Genomic DNA, 18546 nt, shown 5'->3' with positions numbered 1-18546 from the left:
TCTCTTTAGACCAGGCCATGATTATAACGATGCCATCGGAATTACGGGCTTTGAATGCATACAGAAGTACAATCAGGGCCATTAATCTGGCATTTGGCGGTGATTTACGTACACAAAGTGCGGCGAAACTCCGGCTTAAGACAGAGATGAAGAAAGAGCAATCAAGGGATCATCCAGAAATGAACGTGGAGCAGAGGATCACATTACTGAACCAGATTGCCACGTATCTTACAAAAAATATTGTTCAAGGAGTGAAGGAAGAGGGAAAAGATAGGTACGTTCTTCGAATTCATAAAGGTACCGAACTTGGAGATAATAAAGACATTGAAAAGATGAAAACTACATTGAGAGCAGGAGCCACTACAGGAAGCGGATGCTGTGGTGGTTCAGATACTGTGAACTTGAAGCAAATGCCCAAGCGAAAGCAACCGAAGGCTAACTGAAAGTAAAAGGAGCGTGTCACATTAATTCTGTACAAAGTAAATAAATACATATATCATTAGGTTTACGAGGCAACGAAAGTCGGCCATGGTACATTTCCGCTGTTATTGCTGTTCTTATTCTTGTTGCTGCTCCCTGCGGTGATGATGGGCCCTACGGATCTCCTTATACCAACCTTCACCAATATCCTCACCTCTGGTTCCCGGCTCACGATCAATATATCCCTCGATTTGACAATCGTTCAACCAATAGTGATTTGATAAACCTGCAGCATCCATACGTAATTTCGGATCAGAAATGAGCATACCGGAAAGAAAGTCCGCAATCTCATGAGCATCAGTCTCGCTGAACTTGTACTTCTCAAGAAGAACGCTTTCTAACGGCCAGGGCTTCAAATTCTTAATTTGACGTAAAGTTTTATAGTCCGAGCGGAAGTACCTGTGGCCGTAGTATCCATCTCGGATCAGATACTTGGGAATGAATCCGACCAATTCAATTATCTGTGCAAGGTGGTCGTCATTTTTACTGAAACTAGGGCCTTCAGTCGGATCAAAAAGGTAATCACCTGTTAATAGCTCAAAGAGGAGACACCCAACCGACCAGATATCAGAAGAACACCCCCAATCAGCTCCAAGAATGATTTCTGGTGAACGATATTGCCTGGTTTGAATATCGTTGGTGAAATGCTTAAATATCCAGCAAGCATTTCCTAGATCGGCTATCTTTACTTTAACGACATCGTCGTCCTCGATATCTTCTTCCTGAGGAGGGTCGGCGTCAAACATATCTCTATCTGACTTGTTGCGTTTTAGCATTAAACTCTGTACATCTTGGCAGGACATCGATGAAGGCACAGAAATACCCGAAAGAGAAAGTGACGCAGTGGATGGAGTACCTCTCGTACTGACATTATTAATCAACACACCAGACCTTGGGATTCCAAACGCTGCGAGGTTGGAACTTCGTGGTCCAGAGTAGCCGGAATTCGGATTACCAGATGCAGAGCTTCCAAAACCTATAGAACTAGAGCCATTGGAAAAAAACGAGCTGGATCTTGAACGTAGAGGAGACGGAAGTGGCTGAGAACCCGTTATGATACTAGATCGACGGGAATGACGACTTCTACCGGTAGGAATTGGTGGTCCAGAAGCCCCTGCACTCATAGGCTCTCCACTGAGCAAACGACCGGATATTTCCTTAAGGATCTTACGTTCTCTTTCAGACTCCTCCACGTATTGTACTAATTTTTCCACATCCGCTATTTCAAGCAGGATATTTTCAGGCTTGATATCGGTATGTATGATGCCGCATTCTCTGTGAAGAAAATCCAAAGCTAATAAAATCTGCTTGGCTATTTGCTTTACAAATCGTACAGGAAGACCGCGATGCTTGTATCTTCTTATGAGACTCAACAGATTCTCACCAAGAACTTCAAAAACCATACAAATATGGGTACCGTTCTCACCTTGGTGATCAAAATAATCGAGAAGCTTCACTAAATGTGCATGTCCGGGATGTTCTAGGTCTGTATGATTAAGTTTTGAAAGGAGCTTGATTTCGTCAATGGCGGTTTCTCTATAGTTTCGGGCACTTCGCACAATTTTCATGGCAACATGATGATTTCTCTTAAGGTCTTTGGCCAACCAAACAGTGGAGAAATGTCCCCATCCAAGCTTTCTTACAAGAACATATCTCCCATCCTTGTACATTTCTCCAATGAATGCAGGATGATATCCACCTGGAATGTAATCAACCTCTCTCTCCTCGTACTTTGGATCGATATCATCTTCCGAAAGATCCTCCTCTTCGTTTCCCTCCAGAAGGATAGGCTCGGAATATAAAGAAGTGTCCATTACGGAAATTTCTGTGGGTTTGGATTTGGACTCGGACACTCTATCCTTTGATGACTTCACATCTTCGACTTTAGAGGCCCTTTTCGTCTGTTCCGGAGTATTATTCTCATCGGATTTTGAGATCTCATGTTCTCCACCGGGAATTTCTATAGTTAATATGGGGAAATTGGCGCTATTTCCATTTTGAGACTCGATAGACTGCTTCTTGGAACGCTTATTTCCCTGATTCATATAATTGGCAGAAATATGAAAGTTTCCAACAGACGTCTTCAATTCTTCGCTCATAGTCCGTCCATCACTTGTGATTTCTCCAGAAGTACCATTGTTGCTAGCAGTTCGAGACTCCTTAGTACGCAACGTGGATGCACGAGAACGAGATGTTTCGCTCTCCGTGGTAGTCACACCAGTAGAGGTCTCATAAGAAGACTCCCTCTTAGTAGATGAGATATCCAACCCAACCTCACCTTGTAATTTCTCCGTCAATTCTTTCAGAATCGTCACATCCTGCTCTGATTCTAACCGATGAGGATCAAGATACTCAGAAGAAGCCCCCTTAAAAGCTAGAGATAACTTAGAAGCACCGTTGTCATGACTCTGATTCATTCCTTTAAACCCCGATTTCTTTGTTTTAGATGCATGCTGGCTCTTCGAGGGTTTTGGCATTGAGTTTGAACGTGCACTTGAACTGGATCTCTCTAAAATCGGCTGCTGCCTTTCATGCTCGGACATTCTGTAGCTTTATAACACGCACTAAAATTCCCTAAGTTCGGGGATCGATCAATGGCTCTAGTATCCATAAACAACCCGAGTCGCTATTACTAACTTAAACGGGACGAATAACAAAAATGTAAAAGAATACTGAAAATCTCTTGAGACCGCAGGATATGATTAAATGAGAAGATGTCTGAAGCAGTTTACGATCAGATTTCAAAATCTCAGGTTTCTCCAGTAAAAAGAGAGTCGAAAAAAAAGTTACTCAATCATGCCATAATTACTAGCTGATAAAGTTTACTATTACCCTCTGAAAAACACTAGACAAAACAAAACTAAAACTAAAACTAACCAGAGCTATGAGAGACCTTGCAGCTTACTCCATAACGGCGTCACCCTCGGCGTCCTTCATCTTCTTTTCCTTTTCCTTTTTAGATTCTTGCTTCTTAGCAGTCTGAGCCTGCTTAGCCAATTTCTCAGCCATCTGCTTTTGAGCCTTCTGCTCTCTCTTCTTTTGGAACTTTTCCTTTAGCTCTTCTTGCTTTTGATTGTATCTAGCCTTGATGAGATTACCCGTGGAGGCCAATTCCTCACACTTAGCAATGTATCTTGCTTTGGTGGTATCGTAACCATCCTCATATAACCAGTCCTCAGCCTCAGACAACTTCTTCTTGAGAGATTCCTTTTCACTGTCGGATGCAAAGTCAGCGTACTCAGCGTCCACCTTACCTCTCAAATCGTAGATATATTCTTCGAGAGCGTTCTTTCTGTCCTCAGTCTCGGCAACTAACTTGTCATCAGCAACCATCTTAAATTCCTTTTCCAAAGACTCTGCCAAAGCATCCTTTGAAAGAGCATGTCCCTTGTAAGCAATATTCAAGTCCTTAACCTTAACCAACTTTTTAACAATTCTGTATTCTGGCTCGGCCTCCTCCTGCACATCATCATCGGCTTTAGAATCGACATCAGCATCAGCATCTTCCTTCTTCTCTTCTTTCTTATCGTCCTCCTTGGGTTTCTCGGCCTCCTCCTCTGCTGGCTTTTCAACAAGTTCTTTGAATTCCTTCTCTTGAACTATATAGCCAGATTGAATGGTGTAGAAACCGGATGGGTCCTGTCTAACCTTAATTTTACAGGCTGCACTTTCTTCACCTTCTGGAATTTCCACTCCAGTAATGTCCCAAGTGGCAATATGTTCGTCGGTTCCGGTAGGGAGCTCTTCTGGATTAGTGTACTTGGCCTGAATTTGGAAGTCACCAGTTCTGTAAAGAGTAATCATCTTGGTAGATGGATAAGAAGCATTCTTAGGGAAAACCTCCAAGTGATCAGCGTCTTCTTCACCTTTATCCCACCAATAAGTGACCGAGAACGAGTTGATATCCTCAAATTTGAATGGCTTAACTCTCATGGTTGGAGAATGAATTGCACAAATGAAGGCAACACCTCTGGCAATGGCCTCATCCTGGTTCAAAGTAAACGAGAGTTGTTTACCAAAGACTTCACTGATCTTGGCCTTCAACGAAGGAACTCTTGTACAGCCACCAATTAATTCGATTGAGTCAATCTGATCAACGGACAAACCGGCAATCTTCAAAGCATTCTCAATTGGAAGATTCACCTTTTTCAATAAAGGCTGAACCAACTCCTCCAACTCCTCTCTGGTCATGGAAGATTGCGCATCAACATCGTTCATGACGGATTCAACGTTAACAGGAGCACTCGTATTAGCAGACAAAACCTTTTTGACTTTCTCTGCAGACTTCATAACTCTTGAGTAAGCTTTAGCATTAGTTCTGATATCAATGTGGTACTTGACTTTGAACTCATCGGCTAAATGCTCAGTAATGGCTCTGTCAAAGTCACGACCACCGAAATGCTTGTCATAGGCAGTACCAAGAACCTTTAACTCACCCTTTTTAAGCGCAACAATAGAGCAGGTGTAAGAAGAATGACCGACATCAATGAAAGCAACAATCTTAGGCTTATCTTCCGGAAGATCTGTCTTGAAGACACCGTAACCAACAGCAGCAGCAGTGACATCGTTCACAATTCTAACTGGGTTTAAGCCTGCAATCAAACAAGCATCAGCGGCAGCACGCCTCTGCTCTTCGGTATACCAAGCTGGAATTGCCAAACAGATGTCAGAAACATTAGCCTTGGTCTCCTTCTCTGTAATGGACTTCAACTTGTTCAAATACATTGCAACAAGCTCGGTAGAAGTGAACTCTTGGGTCTGGCCCTGGTACTTAACCTGAGCTGCAGCAAGGCCATTTTTGTCAACCAAATTATAAGAGGCGTATTTCTTCTCAACGTCATAGTCTGGAGACTTAGTCGACAGAGATAAAAGTCTCTTTAAATTAGAAATGGTGTTCTTCAAGTTGGACGTCTTCTGATTCTCACCGGCCTCACCAATAGCACGGTTTTTACGACCGAAACCAACAACAGATGGGGTTGATCTGTTGGAGACATCATTAACGACAATGTCAATACCTCTGTTTCTTGCAACGGCAACGACCGAGCTGTTATTACCTAAGTCAACTCCGAATGGAATGGTAGCAGACATGATATATTATATAGAGGTGCGTTTGTTATCAATATTAGTGAATACCTAATCGATCAAGGACTGGAATAAGATGTCCTATTAGTAAACTAGTTTATATAAAGCAAGGAAGAGTAAGTGTGATTTTATATCGATTAATCGTACTCCCTAAAAAAAAATTTTCAGGTCGAGAAAGTTCTAATTGTGATGCGCACGACCTGACCTTGGGGGCTAAATTCTAAACCACCTAGTAGATATCTCCCACTTGGCTAGTATTATCATACAGGATAAATACACAGAGAGCTCTGTAGAATGGAGTTGAATTTATTGTACTTGGAAAATTGAATTCTCTGTGGTTTTGATTCTCTATGGTCCATCACGTGATTTTATGATACTAGAGGATAGATAGAGCTATTTTTCAACGAGAACGCGAAGAGAAGAGAAAAGGCGATGGAGATCTAAGAGACAGATCTCCTATATTAAGTGAAATGCCAAGTGTTTCATCTGTTATACCAAGAATTGAAGAGTTGTTAGAGTCCAATGAAACCTTAGATTCCCCAAAGGTGAAAAGTCTCTGCCGACAGCTCGAGTTACTAGGAACAATGCTTCGTGATGCTGACGTTAGGCTGAAAGGATCTGTGCTTAATGGTACCATAACTCGATTATGCGACGCTTACTCAGAAAACCGCCTAGAAGACGAAGAAACACAGCAACTTCTGCTGCGGACTTTGATCAACTTTGTGGCCGATTCCAATGAAAATAGAGAGATGATTGGACGGGAATATCACAACGTCGACTCGTTTTTCAGGCATACGCTTAGTGATCTCAATGAACCGACAACGTCGTCCAAGCTGAAACTTTACATCTGCATTTTTATCCTAAACTTTGTTATTGGTGGCGATAGCAAGCGACCCTGGGCTGCCAGTTATGTTGATAAACTACAGATAGATAGTAATTCCTCGTCATGGAGTATACTGCTAGGATTAATCGACAACAAGTCTGATTATAATGATACGATTCTCGATGTATTGGACGAGTTGGCTGACCTAGAAGAGGATACGAAGACTCCAAATTCAGCGATTCCCTTAAGTGGATTGAATAGCTTAGTTGATGCTTACGAGCAGGACGATCACAAAACATATTATCTTGAGATATTGGAGAAAATAACGAAGAACAAAGTTCTTGATTTACACAATGATCAAGTGCTTGTGGCTCGCTTGATTAGATTGTTGGAACAGGACTCATCGAAAAAGTCTACGGTTTCGACTCTACTATTCCATTCAACTATGAATCTTTCCTGCAATCCGACTAATAAGAACGATCAATTGGCATTATACTTCAAGTTTTATCATCGAGGCCAACGGCTACTCACAAAGGCTTTGTGCCTAATAATTTTGAGCAATTCTATCGATTCCAAGGAGAGCAAGCAGCAAATAATCGACGACCAACTGACTCTCGATATAGTGAAAGCCTTTTTTCAGACATATTATTCCAAATTCACAACTGACAACGAATTTAAGCACTTGGAACTTCAGTCAATAGTGCTGATGAACAAATTAATCACCGATGAAACGGTGCTCAAAGTTTTTACAGGTGAACATCTACTATGCTTTATGAGTCAGTTAAAGGTCACCATGAGCGAGCCTCGTTTTGAGCAGATATTCAAACAGATATTAGTGTTGAACATCAAATTTTTAGGGAGGCTTGTGTTTTCTTTCCAGATACATCCTTCGTTGAAATTTCCAAGGAACCGGTATGACGCAATTAGACAGTTCGTTAGTGAAAAACAGCATCTCTCTGATGATATGGAAATTCTCAGAGAGCTCGACTTGATTAGATTCACTTTGATTAATTTGATGGTGGTTACAAAACAGTATGGAAGTGATCTAAAAGAATTTACTGAAGAAACATTTTCTCTTTGTGAAGAGCGTTTATCCAACAAAGCCGGACCTGTTCCATTCAATTATATTTTTGAGGAGACTAAGACGGTGGCACTCGTACTAAGGGAATTGAAAGAGATTAAAGATACTGAATGGTTCCACAAATTTATGGCTACGCTAGAAATGGTAGTTAAGCAACACCCTGATTGGTTAATGCTAATCAATAACTATAAACTTATTTGTGTCATGACAAAGAACTGAAGAAAACATAATTGATTCAGTCGGTTTTAATGTCGGGTCTGGCTTTCAATCTTAGCTCGGCAAATGGACCGTACCATATTAACTTATACTCCTTTTCGGCACCGCGAATCCATGTGGAGAGTATTTCATTGTATAGTATGAAGTAATAGATACCCATTCCCGTGAAAATGTGCCACCAACCGTGACCTTCAGTCAAGAAGCCTAGAGGCAAACCAAGAACATTCCTTCGGAAGAGAGTGATAGGGGAACAGAACAGGTTGTCGATATTCCAGATTAGAAAACCAAGGGCAAAAAAACCCAATGCTAAGCCTATGAGCTTGTACTCAAGCTTCCTCACTTTATTGTCAGTAATTAGACTATGAATCGCGTCTAACGACTTGAGTATGAGACCAAGATTGACAAGTGCATAAAACGCCTCATGGAAAACAGGATTTCTCCAAATATAAACGTATATGTAGGTGAAAAGAAGGGTAACAGCAACCGTGCCGATATGGCACAATTTTTTGATGAAAAAAGACTTGTCATAACCCAATAAGTATCCTAATGGAATGGCAGTAACATATATCATCGGCAACTCGTCCATCAATTGATATTTGTAAAGGAGACTCATATGGAAGACGAACGATCCAAGACCAACAACCGCAAAACCAATGCAGGTGTAAATGTATACCCGACTATGCTTATTCATGATGGCTGAGTAAAGATGATGAAGAGCCAATAGCTCAAATGCTATGTTCGTCAACGAATTGACCATCTCGGCTATGTATGGAGAGAAAAGGTAATTCTCCTCGCACCAGTCAATGGTGGAGGTAACTGGACCCCAATATCCATAGTTCGGTCCCGGAACAGGCGGGTACTCATGAAAGAAAAACATTGTAAACACAAAGACAAATGAAGACTTAGACGTACAAAGACGTTGATGATGATGATTGCTTTAATTGATTAATCGTATAAAGCCGGAATTTCTAGTTTTTTTATATTTTCTAAAACAAGGGGAAAAATGATCTACATTTATAGTCAGTAGTCCTAACCGCATTACCTAATTAGGCAGTTTTTTTCTGTAGTCCTTTTTTCAACACAATATCGAAAGGAATTGCAGTTCCAAAAAAGCCTCTTACTTCGTACAAGTCCTGCTTCTTGTTATACCACATATTCAAACATTGCGTGAATATGACAAAATGATAGACGCCGAGACCCGTAAGCACATGCCACCATGCATGCCATTCTAATAGTAGTCCTAGAGGCAAGCCAATGCATCTTCTGGCCTGAATCCATCTACTGCACAAGAGAGTATCAATATTCCATGCAACGAAACCAGATATAATTTCAAACATGGCAAAGAAAAATAGTCTGAACATGAAATTTCTATATGACTGGTCGGTGACGTATTTGTTGGTCAAAGTAATTGTCCGGAAGATGATAAATGTCGCGAGAGAACCAAACACAACCTGTTGCAATAGCGGGTTATCCCAGAAACACAAATAGGTAACTGTGAAAAAGATCATCAACGCAAGAACGATAGCGTAGATGAGAATTCTCCGGGATTTATTCTCAACCTCCACTGCCAGAAGATAGGCGAATGGAATCCAGGTAAAATACACCATTGGCAATTCATCCAGTAATTGATATTCGTAACGAAGAGTCATATGAAATAGCCAGGATCCGATACCAATAAGAAGTATACCGATCGAAACAATGACAAAAATGCCCCCATGCTTATTCCGGATGGATGAACTCAATAGTTTGACAGCAAGGATAACAAATATCGCATTACTAATAGTGTTCATAAATTCGGCAGCATAACCCGAGACAACATAGTTCTCTTCGCACCAATCAATGGTAGAGGTAGTTGTACCCCAATATCCGTTTAACTCCGGATCTTTGTAATCAAAAGGAGAAAGAACCTTTCGGAAGAAAGAGCAATTACTCATGAACAACAATACCAAAAGAAGATACTAACGGGAATAAAGGTAAAAGTAATCAATTTCAACATCCCTCAAAGTATTCCTTCCCCACGGAAGGCGCTTCGGGTATTCGAAAGTCTGTGTCATGTGAATACTCAATTTATGAGATAGCCAGACCCCCTAAACGTTTCTTTTAGGGAAAACGAGACAGCCGTGCACCGGAAATAGATGTCGGTTTTAACTTTTAGCTCGGCTTTTTTTTTCACCCTCCAACCATTAGGGCGTTTTCAGCAACCACAAGATCTTTAGATCTCCCATACTTTTATCAATTATGTTTACCGGACTTCCAAGGTTAGCCAAAGTATATCTTCCCAAGGCTGGTATCAGCTCTAGAAGAGCTCTATGGAAGGAAACAACCTACTATAGCCGCTGTACGGTCTCATTTGGACGAATGCTGGCCACTACAGGACCAATTCCTGATCAGAAGATGAACGGGTTTTTAAAAAGGCTTCAACAGAATCCGGAAATCATCGTGCAGTTGAAGAAAATTAATCAGTTAATGGTGTCCAAAAATTTGGTTCCTAAACCGGAAGAGATGGTCGACCAGAACGGTAACATGAAAAAAAATGTCCATGATGCAACAGATGAAAATCTTTATGGATAGCGAAGTTAGAGATGCTGTGAGTGAGTTGGGAAAATCAATGGCCAAGAGTGGGCTTGAACTTACAGCCGATGACGTGAAGATGCTTACTCAATTCATGCAAGAAAATACCTACAATGACATTGGCGGAAAAAAGGATGACGATGAAGGTAAAAAGGATTAGCTGCATTCATTCTGTACAAAATAATATTATCAATTATTCACTACCAAATTCAGCGCTTAGTCAACTTTACTCGGAGACTCGAGCCTCGAGTCCGGAACTCTAAGTATTAAAATTTTTTCTCCCTTGGCAAGTTTTAAAAATTTTTTTTTTTTTTTTTTCACTACTCTGTAAAAAAAAAAAATGGGGGAGTCGGTGAGCATCTTCCCTCTACTAAGCAGTAGGCCGACCGTTCCTATCTTTCTTTCACACAATTTTTTCCCTAATCAGGCATCTGGTCTAAATCTGAATCTGAAGTTTTCGAAATTTCGTAAAGTTTACAAAGTTTACAAGAGCAAGCCATGTCGGTTAATGATCAACTACTACAGCATTTGTTGAACACTCTTTCTGCTGACAACAATCTACGAACGGATTCGGAGCATTACCTAAATGATTTGATCGATAAACAACCAGCATCGTTAACCAATCTTCTCGACTTGGCTACAGATTCTAGTATTCCTTTCCAAATCAGATTGGTTGCTGCTACATTTGTGAAAAATAAAGTTAAAGGTTCATGGTTTATCAATGGTGCCACGAACAAGTATATGAAGATACAGGAGATCCCCCAATCGGTTAAGGACGAAATTAAAAATAAGCTTATAGAAACCTTATTGAAAGTCTCACCATTCCAGCATCAAGCCTTGTTTAAGCAGATACTCAATTGCATAGAGGTAGTTCTTAGACTTGATCAATCGTGGTCCAATCGGCTCTATGAGATCTCACAGGATCTCTTACAATCCAGTGGTAATGACATCAGCAAATTGTATATTAGTCTTTCGCTAGTGTATCATATTGCCAAGAAGCATTGTTTTGACAGTGATCGAACTCTGATTGAAACCATTTCGGAGAAGCAGTTCCCATTATACGAGCAGATGTTCTCCGGGAACTTCAGTGCTATCAAAGATCCTTCCACAGCTTCTGTCTTTTATCTCATCTTGAAAATCTACAAATTCTGTACCTTCCTGCAACTTCCAAAGTACCTAACTCATGATCTCAACAACCTACAGAAGTGGTGTAAGTATCAACTTGAGATTATCAAACTAGAAGTTACCTTTCCCGATGGCGACGATGAGGATGATGGTCCAGGAGCACACGATCACGTGATTAAAAAGTGTCAGAAGTGGGCTTTTGCAAACTTTTACAGACTCAAAAGACGCCATGCCAGAGAAAATAATAAGCTTTTGAATTCTCAGGTTGTGAGTGTTCTCATTTCCCAGTTCATACCACAAATTGTCACCGAGTATCTATCGCTAACTGGCCGTCGTTTTACTGATATTTGCTACTATTATCTTATTGCCTTTCTAACCGATTGCATTACTACTGATCCAATTTATCAGCAGTACATAAAAAGCAATGTCAAACCTATACTTGGCAGTATCATTGTGCCAAGATTAAGTTGTACTGATGCTAAAATTGACACGTTTGAAGACGATCCTGTTGAATACTTACGTCGTTATGTTGACTCTGCGGCAGTGTCCGTCGATTTCAAAAGTGCAGAATCATCTGCAAACGAGTTTGTCTTCATGCTTTGCAGACTACATCTCCAAGATGTTGCCCAGGATTTTTTTTCTGTAGTCCAGCAGATCTTCCAAGAGAAGAATAACAACCTATACCGCGTTGAAGCAGGATTGAAATTGCTCAACAATTCCTGGGTTCAGATGTCAGCTTCTAATCCCCAAATGGACCAAGCTTTCCGCTTTTTCATCCTTCCTCAGTTACAGGACAGTAATCATAAATGGCTCCAAACCGTTGCTTGTGAAACAATTGCTGAGATCAACCATCAGTTCAAAGATATGTCGTTGTTGAACGAAGTCAGTTCCGTGGTGAACGGTCTCATCGGCAGCAGCTCCGAGTTCATGGCGTTGCAGTTGGAGGGTATCAACGCTTTGAATTCTCTATGCGCGATGCCCCCAGTTCGTCAGCAGACTTCTCAGAGCATCACTAAAGTAATAGAACTCTTACTTCATTTGAACAGTCAATACGAAATGGAGCTAGCTAGCGATCTTATGGATAATTTTGTACTCAAGTTCGCCAAGGAGTTGGAACCTTTTGCTCTGCAACTTTCCAAGAGTTTGAATGACCAGTTCTTGCAGGGAGCACAGGAGCTTGTGTCGGTGATGGGTTCCAGCGGCAGAGACGACTATGAGAAAGAAGCTCAACTTGCGCAATCCTTAAGGACACTTACCACCATGGTTCTTTCTATGAACTCCCAGAAATCGACTACATCTAATATGGTGAGCACTTTTGAGCCAAGTGTTAGCTTCATTTTGGATAACGCAATGATCGCCTTTCTCACAGAGGCCATGGACTTACTGGAAACAACAAACTTTATTCTTAAATCGCTGACGCCAGAGACTTGGAAAATATATGAAACGGTTCTCGATTCTTTTGAAAACTATGGATATGAATACTTTGATAATTATGGACCGTACTTCCAAACGGTTATAAACTATGGATTTCATAATGTCGGTATCGATTCTGATTCTCACGTTCAGAGAGCTCTTAATTTGTTGCTGAACTTTTATCGGAACGCCAATGAAGATGAAGAGATGCTCGAATTTGTTTTTGATCTTACGATGCTCATTGTTCTCAACTGCAATAATACAGAGACAATAATTATGCCGTTACTCAAGCCTGTATTCAAGAGTCTCAGTACTTTATCAATTGATGTGCTTAGAGTTTATTTACGTCTATTCATTGCTTTGATGATGAAGCGTCCTGATTTGATAAGCCAGTTGACGGACAACGACGCACACACTCTAACTCAGTTTATAGAGGTTTGGTTTGGCAATAGCGATGAACAGTTGACGACTGTATTTGATCTTAAATTGGAGATTCTTGGACTCATTACTTTACTAGAAGCACAGCTACCTGAGTTAGACCGTGTTAAAGAGACCATGCTCCGAAAACTTATGGAGTTAATCGAGAAACTTCCTGCCGCTATTGACAAGCGGGTAAAGTTACTAAAGATGGAGAACGAGGGAAAACTTGATGAGTCGGATTTACAAAAAGGACAGGAAGTTGAATTCGATATTGATGACGACGAATATGCGGAGTTGAATGTTGATACACCTTTGGACAATGTAAATGTTCTTGAGGAATTCAAGAAGTTTGTTCAAGAGAATCAAGTTCAAATGGGTCAATTAAAGCAATAATATAATATAAGCAGGGGGGTCTACCCGATTGGTTCATTAGAATACCCTTAAGAATACAGTACAAAACAATAAATAAAAATGAAAGCTATAAAGAACATTTGGCCCTAGTTATTTTGCTGTCGAAGTTTATCCCGACTTGCCTTAAACAATTCCTCTTGCTTCTTGAGCAACTCTTCTTCAGTCATTCCACTATTTTGGAACTTGTTGCCGATTCTTCTCTCCTTAATTTTATTGTTGATCTTAAACTGATCGATGAACTCATTTAAGGTAGGCACATATTCTCCAAATCCTAAATTTTCTAGAGCATGCAGCACATGTTCAGTGGATATCGTCTTTTTTAATTCTTTGTCGGCAATATCGTTGGATTCTGTGGAAACAATCATTAGGAACTCGATGCAGCATTCTATTAGTGCTTCTCTGGCATCTTTTGTGAAGCCGTATTCTCGCGGTAGGATTTCTCCAAGAATTTTCTGTACTGTCGCTTTAGGAAGTGAAATCTCATCTTGTCCTGGTTCTATCATCTTTGTAAAAGAATCCAAACTTATTTTACAGTTGACGCGTAAATTGCCTTGACAGGCTTCCTAAGCTTTTCCATTTTTTATCCTCGTTTATATAGAGGTATATATATATACATTCGCATCGCGTTCGGTTTCGCGAAGAAAAAAAGAAAAAAAAATTTCTTTAGAACAATCAAAGAAAAGTTATGGGAGAGCCACCCGAAATTATATAATCGGCAAGAACAAAAGCACAAAAGATAAAAAAAAAAAAAAAATCGAATAAAATTAAAAAAAAAATATCAGGTTAAAAAATTTTCAGATCCAGGATTTCCAAAGGCTTTATAGGACTAAAAGGCTACGTTCAGTTGGAAACACAGTTGAGAATGTCATCATTAATTACATCGTGTTTTGATGCAACAGGAAGACATGTTGCATATATTGTTCAGACATTGGACACTGAGACCTTGAAGGTCCAATCCATTGGAGGAGAGGAATCTGACCATACAGTAACAGTTCATCCATTTGACAAAAAGAAGAATCCTAGGGTAAAATCATTATTATGGCTATCATCAGATACTTTAGGAGTGATTTTTAGGGGTTCCAATAAATTCATACTATTGAACATCCTCAGTAATGAGGTGACAAGTACCCTAAAGACAGACCAACTCATATCCAGTCTCACAGTCAGCAAATCTAGCCACGGAAAGATATATGTGGTTGATTCCAATAGCGACCTATTAGAGTATCAATTAGAAGCCGATTTTAGTGGGTGGAAACTTGACAAATCTTACAGACTTGATGATGTTGAGTTACGGACGGTGCACCGACTACTGGATCTAAATGAGAGATATCTATTTCTATTCTCAAACTCGGTTTATTTGTTTGATAAGAAGGAGGGTAAGGTGACTGACTTTAAAAATTTATATGTGAGTCCGATCAACTGTGCAGTGGAGTGTGTTTCGAACAATTCAGTGATTGTGTCTGCTGATAACGATAGGTTCATTAACTTGATAAGTGTTTCCGAAGATGGCAAGATTGTCATTGGAGAACAGATATTAGTTGCAGAAGGTCCTGTCATTGAAGTGACTCATTACCAGATTGAGGAATTCAACTTGGAACTGGTAGTTGCTTTAACTGAGGGAAGAATTCTCGAGATATTTAATGATCCATTTACAAAGAGAGCTCAGAGTAACACAAGTGACAAGAAGAAAAGGAGGAAAGGGCCCGCTGTCCAGTCTCAAAGATCTGATTGTAAGGTGGAACTAGCTCGAAAGGGTACCAACGAGTCTATGTCAATTGAGGATATCACTATAGATCCCAGATATCTGACTATAGTTTGGATGGAAGACTCCAGTTATCTCGCATTCGATCGTATTGAATGGTGGCAGCACCCGAATGATGGAGAATATAGATATCGGATTGTGAGAGATACCAAGTTAATAAAGGATAGACCAATGGTGAACCTCGGTCAGAACAAGGACAAACATGGTGATGATCGTGCCAGTGCCAAGCATTACAAAGAGAGTAACGCTATTGTTTCGTCCGGAGACAATTTTAGAGATTTGGAAACAAACTCAGAAAATCGTGAGGAAGAGGAACTGGAGGATGAAGACTTTGGTCACTTGGCTGAAAAGTTTAATATAGATAACAAGAAAAGGAGCACTAATGGGAAGAAGGGAAAATTACAGGTTGGATCATTGACTGTTGTTTTATCGCAGGCATTGAAATCGAATGATCACGGATTGTTTGAAAGTGTGTTGAACAATAACCGAGATGAGAATGTTATTAGGAACACTGTGGCCAGATTGGATACTACGTATGTTTTGGCTTTATTGGACAGACTCAGCGAGAGGTTAGGCAGGGGTAAAGGAGCAAGAAATAGACAAATACAGCAACAGCTTGACACTTGGGTAAAGTACATACTGATCTATCATGGATCGTATTTGATTAGTTTACCTAACTTGGCAGCCGATTTGAATTTACTTTCGAATAGTTTGAGGATTCGAGCTCGCAATCTAAACAGATTATTGGATCTTCGAGCCAAAATTGGATTGGTGACAGATCGAATGGAGATGAAGCGCGAGTTAGGCAAACAGTTGGTTGTTGATAGATCGGAAGAAGTCGACGGAGAGGAAGAAAATGTGGAGTACAATGAGGAAGTTGATGATGCCGGCTTAGAGGAGGACGATGTTGATGATGATGATGACTACGGAGGAAGTAATGATAATGAGATGGATGTTGATTCGAATGAAGTATACGTTGGGGGTGAGCAGGGATCTGATGACGAACAGTACAGTGATGTAGAAGGTGATGCATCATGAAATTCATGCCTTCTTTTCTGTGTTCGACCAATCATATAGATTAATAGAAGTTAATAATGCAGTAAGATAGATGCGAAGATAGTACAAAAAAAGAAAGAAAAAATATGAAAGGCCACAATCAAAACTCTCTCTTTCCTGTATCCTTCAAGATAAGCCACATATTGGTGATAATGCAGAGACTCAGCGTGTATAAGGCAGAAGAAGGGCAAAAAAAATAAGTCCCAAACGGGCAAGTGTTTTTTTTATCGGTGACTGATAGGAGAATATGCGAGCGCCCAATGGTTGGGCTGCCCCGGCCTGGTTTAGATTTCTGTATATCTGTGGGCCTTTTTCTCAGCTTGTTGTTGCTTCTCCTCTTCCTTTGCTTCTTCTTTTCTTTCTTTACTGTTACCTGGCTACTTTTGTAATAACCAGATAACAACCACATTTCCGTTTAACACTTTTACATTACCCATGAAGTTCTCTCAATCTGTCTTGCTATCAATTGTCGCCTCAATGGCTGCAGTTGAAGGACTTGTTATCCCTGCATCGTTCAAGGATTTACCAGCCCAGTTTTCACTAGACAAGGTTGAAAAGACAGTGAAGGAAATTATTCAGGAGCCAATCAAGAAGGTGGTTTCCGGTATCACCAAAAATGTTGAGCTTGTTGCCGAAAACCATGCTCAACCTCTGCTCCTCAGAGAGGAGCCCATTCCTTACGGCTATATCATCATGATGAAAGATAGCATCTCCAAGGATGCCTTCGACTTCCAAAGATTGTGGGTGGAAGACATTCAAGTTCAATCAATTGCCAAGATGGATCCCGCCGATCTGTCCGCATTTGGTGATTCTCTCTCGGCCTCCGGTTTCAAGCACTCTTCAGGCGGTATCAATCACGTCTATGATACCCCATTTATGAAGGGTTACAGTGGCTTCTTTACCCCTCAGGTTGCTGATATGATGAGAAGACACCCAGATGTTGCCTCTGTTGAAGTCGACTCTACCGTTCATGCACTGAAGGCATCCACTCAAGTTGGTGCTCCATGGGGCCTTTCTAGAATTTCACATAGAAGTAGATTGGGTCTTTCCAACTTTAATCAGTACGTTTATGATACCACTGCCGGTGAAGGTGTTACTGCCTATATCATTGATACTGGTATCAATGTTTCACACCAGGAGTTTGAAGGTAGAGCCATCTGGGGTGCTACCATCCCAACTGATGATACTGATGAAGATGGTAACGGTCATGGTACTCATTGTGCTGGTACCATCGGCTCAAAGGCTTATGGTGTTTCCAAGAATGCCAAGCTTGTTGCCGTGAAGGTTTTGAAATCTAACGGTTCTGGATCCATGTCCGATGTCATTAAGGGTGTCGAATATGCTGCCAATTCTCATTTAAGGGAGGCCAAGGATAATAAGAAAGGATTCAAGGGTTCCACTGCCAACATGTCTCTTGGTGGTGGTAAATCTCCATCTTTGGACAAGGCTGTCAATGCTGCAGTTAAAGCGGGCATGCATTTCTCCGTTGCTGCAGGTAACGACAATGCCGATGCTTGTAACTCTTCCCCAGCTGCTGCAGAGGGTCCAATCACCGTCGGTGCTTCTACTCTATCTGATGTAAGAGCCTACTTCTCGAACTTTGGTACCTGTGTTGACATTTTTGCTCCAGGCTTAAATATTTTGTCCACCTACACTGGTTCTGATACTGCGACTGCAGTTTTGTCCGGTACTTCCATGGCTTCCCCCCATGTCTGTGGATTGCTGACCTATTTCTTGTCTTTGCAACCAGAAGAGGACTCTTTGTTCAAATCCAGCTTGATTACTCCCGAGGAGTTGAAGAAGGATCTCATCAAGTTTGGAACCAAGGACACATTGGGTGACATTCCTGAAGACGGTACTCCCAACCTTCTCATCTTCAATGGTGCTGGAAAGGAACTTAAAGGTTTCTGGGGTTCTGGTGATGACAACGAGACAGAGGATTTGGAACGCTCTGTCAGAATCGCTGAATCTGCCCTCGAGGAAAACTTGGATACTCTTGAAAACGGTGTTCAAGTCGTGATTGACGAGATCGAGAAGGCACGTAAGCAGATCGCTGGAATTTAGATGGAAAGCATAGTGTCTGGTCCGAACAGGATGTATTCATAT

The 18546-nt window shown here is 40.9% G+C and overlaps 10 protein-coding genes across 10 annotated transcripts; 5 read left to right on the top strand and 5 right to left on the bottom strand.

The window, feature by feature from the left end:
* Positions 1 to 17: 17 nt before the first annotated feature.
* Positions 18 to 443, top strand: FOA43_003926 (uncharacterized protein; the record flags this gene model as incomplete). The annotated part of the gene is made up of 1 exon (XM_038924174.1): positions 18 to 443. The coding sequence occupies one exon, from the start codon at positions 18 to 20 to the stop codon at positions 441 to 443; it is 426 nt and encodes a 141-aa protein (XP_038780102.1).
* Positions 444 to 557: 114 nt separating this feature from the next.
* FOA43_003925 (uncharacterized protein) lies at positions 558 to 3023 on the bottom strand (the record flags this gene model as incomplete). The annotated part of the gene is made up of 1 exon (XM_038924173.1): positions 558 to 3023. The coding sequence occupies one exon, from the start codon at positions 3021 to 3023 to the stop codon at positions 558 to 560; it is 2466 nt and encodes an 821-aa protein (XP_038780101.1).
* A 358-nt stretch (positions 3024 to 3381) lies between these two features.
* SSE1 (adenyl-nucleotide exchange factor sse1) lies at positions 3382 to 5568 on the bottom strand (the record flags this gene model as incomplete). The annotated part of the gene is made up of 1 exon (XM_038924172.1): positions 3382 to 5568. The coding sequence occupies one exon, from the start codon at positions 5566 to 5568 to the stop codon at positions 3382 to 3384; it is 2187 nt and encodes a 728-aa protein (XP_038780100.1).
* Positions 5569 to 7701: 2133 nt separating this feature from the next.
* On the bottom strand, positions 7702 to 8546 carry FOA43_003923 (uncharacterized protein; the record flags this gene model as incomplete). The annotated part of the gene is made up of 2 exons (XM_038924171.1): positions 7702 to 8444; positions 8543 to 8546. 2 exons carry the CDS (start codon positions 8544 to 8546, stop codon positions 7702 to 7704), a joined length of 747 nt encoding a protein of 248 aa, XP_038780099.1.
* Positions 8547 to 8728: 182 nt separating this feature from the next.
* On the bottom strand, positions 8729 to 9616 carry FOA43_003922 (uncharacterized protein; the record flags this gene model as incomplete). The annotated part of the gene is made up of 2 exons (XM_038924170.1): positions 8729 to 9564; positions 9613 to 9616. 2 exons carry the CDS (start codon positions 9614 to 9616, stop codon positions 8729 to 8731), a joined length of 840 nt encoding a protein of 279 aa, XP_038780098.1.
* Positions 9617 to 9920: 304 nt separating this feature from the next.
* On the top strand, positions 9921 to 10413 carry FOA43_003921 (uncharacterized protein; the record flags this gene model as incomplete). Its single annotated transcript, XM_038924169.1, has 2 exons — positions 9921 to 10200; positions 10259 to 10413. 2 exons carry the CDS (start codon positions 9921 to 9923, stop codon positions 10411 to 10413), a joined length of 435 nt encoding a protein of 144 aa, XP_038780097.1.
* A 338-nt stretch (positions 10414 to 10751) lies between these two features.
* On the top strand, positions 10752 to 13604 carry FOA43_003920 (uncharacterized protein; the record flags this gene model as incomplete). Its single annotated transcript, XM_038924168.1, has 1 exon — positions 10752 to 13604. The coding sequence occupies one exon, from the start codon at positions 10752 to 10754 to the stop codon at positions 13602 to 13604; it is 2853 nt and encodes a 950-aa protein (XP_038780096.1).
* A 104-nt stretch (positions 13605 to 13708) lies between these two features.
* Positions 13709 to 14125, bottom strand: FOA43_003919 (uncharacterized protein; the record flags this gene model as incomplete). Its single annotated transcript, XM_038924167.1, has 1 exon — positions 13709 to 14125. One exon carries the CDS (start codon positions 14123 to 14125, stop codon positions 13709 to 13711), a length of 417 nt encoding a protein of 138 aa, XP_038780095.1.
* Positions 14126 to 14484: 359 nt separating this feature from the next.
* Positions 14485 to 16422, top strand: FOA43_003918 (uncharacterized protein; the record flags this gene model as incomplete). The annotated part of the gene is made up of 1 exon (XM_038924166.1): positions 14485 to 16422. The coding sequence occupies one exon, from the start codon at positions 14485 to 14487 to the stop codon at positions 16420 to 16422; it is 1938 nt and encodes a 645-aa protein (XP_038780094.1).
* A 453-nt stretch (positions 16423 to 16875) lies between these two features.
* On the top strand, positions 16876 to 18504 carry PRB1 (proteinase B; the record flags this gene model as incomplete). The annotated part of the gene is made up of 1 exon (XM_038924165.1): positions 16876 to 18504. The coding sequence occupies one exon, from the start codon at positions 16876 to 16878 to the stop codon at positions 18502 to 18504; it is 1629 nt and encodes a 542-aa protein (XP_038780093.1).
* Positions 18505 to 18546: the final 42 nt, after the last annotated feature.

Source organism: Brettanomyces nanus, chromosome 4 (genome assembly GCF_011074865.1).
Source record: "Brettanomyces nanus chromosome 4, complete sequence".
Classification (NCBI taxonomy): Eukaryota; Fungi; Ascomycota; class Pichiomycetes; order Pichiales; family Pichiaceae; genus Brettanomyces; species Brettanomyces nanus.
The sequence above is the reverse complement of the archived record's forward strand: the minus strand, read 5'-3'. Positions and strand labels throughout refer to the sequence as shown.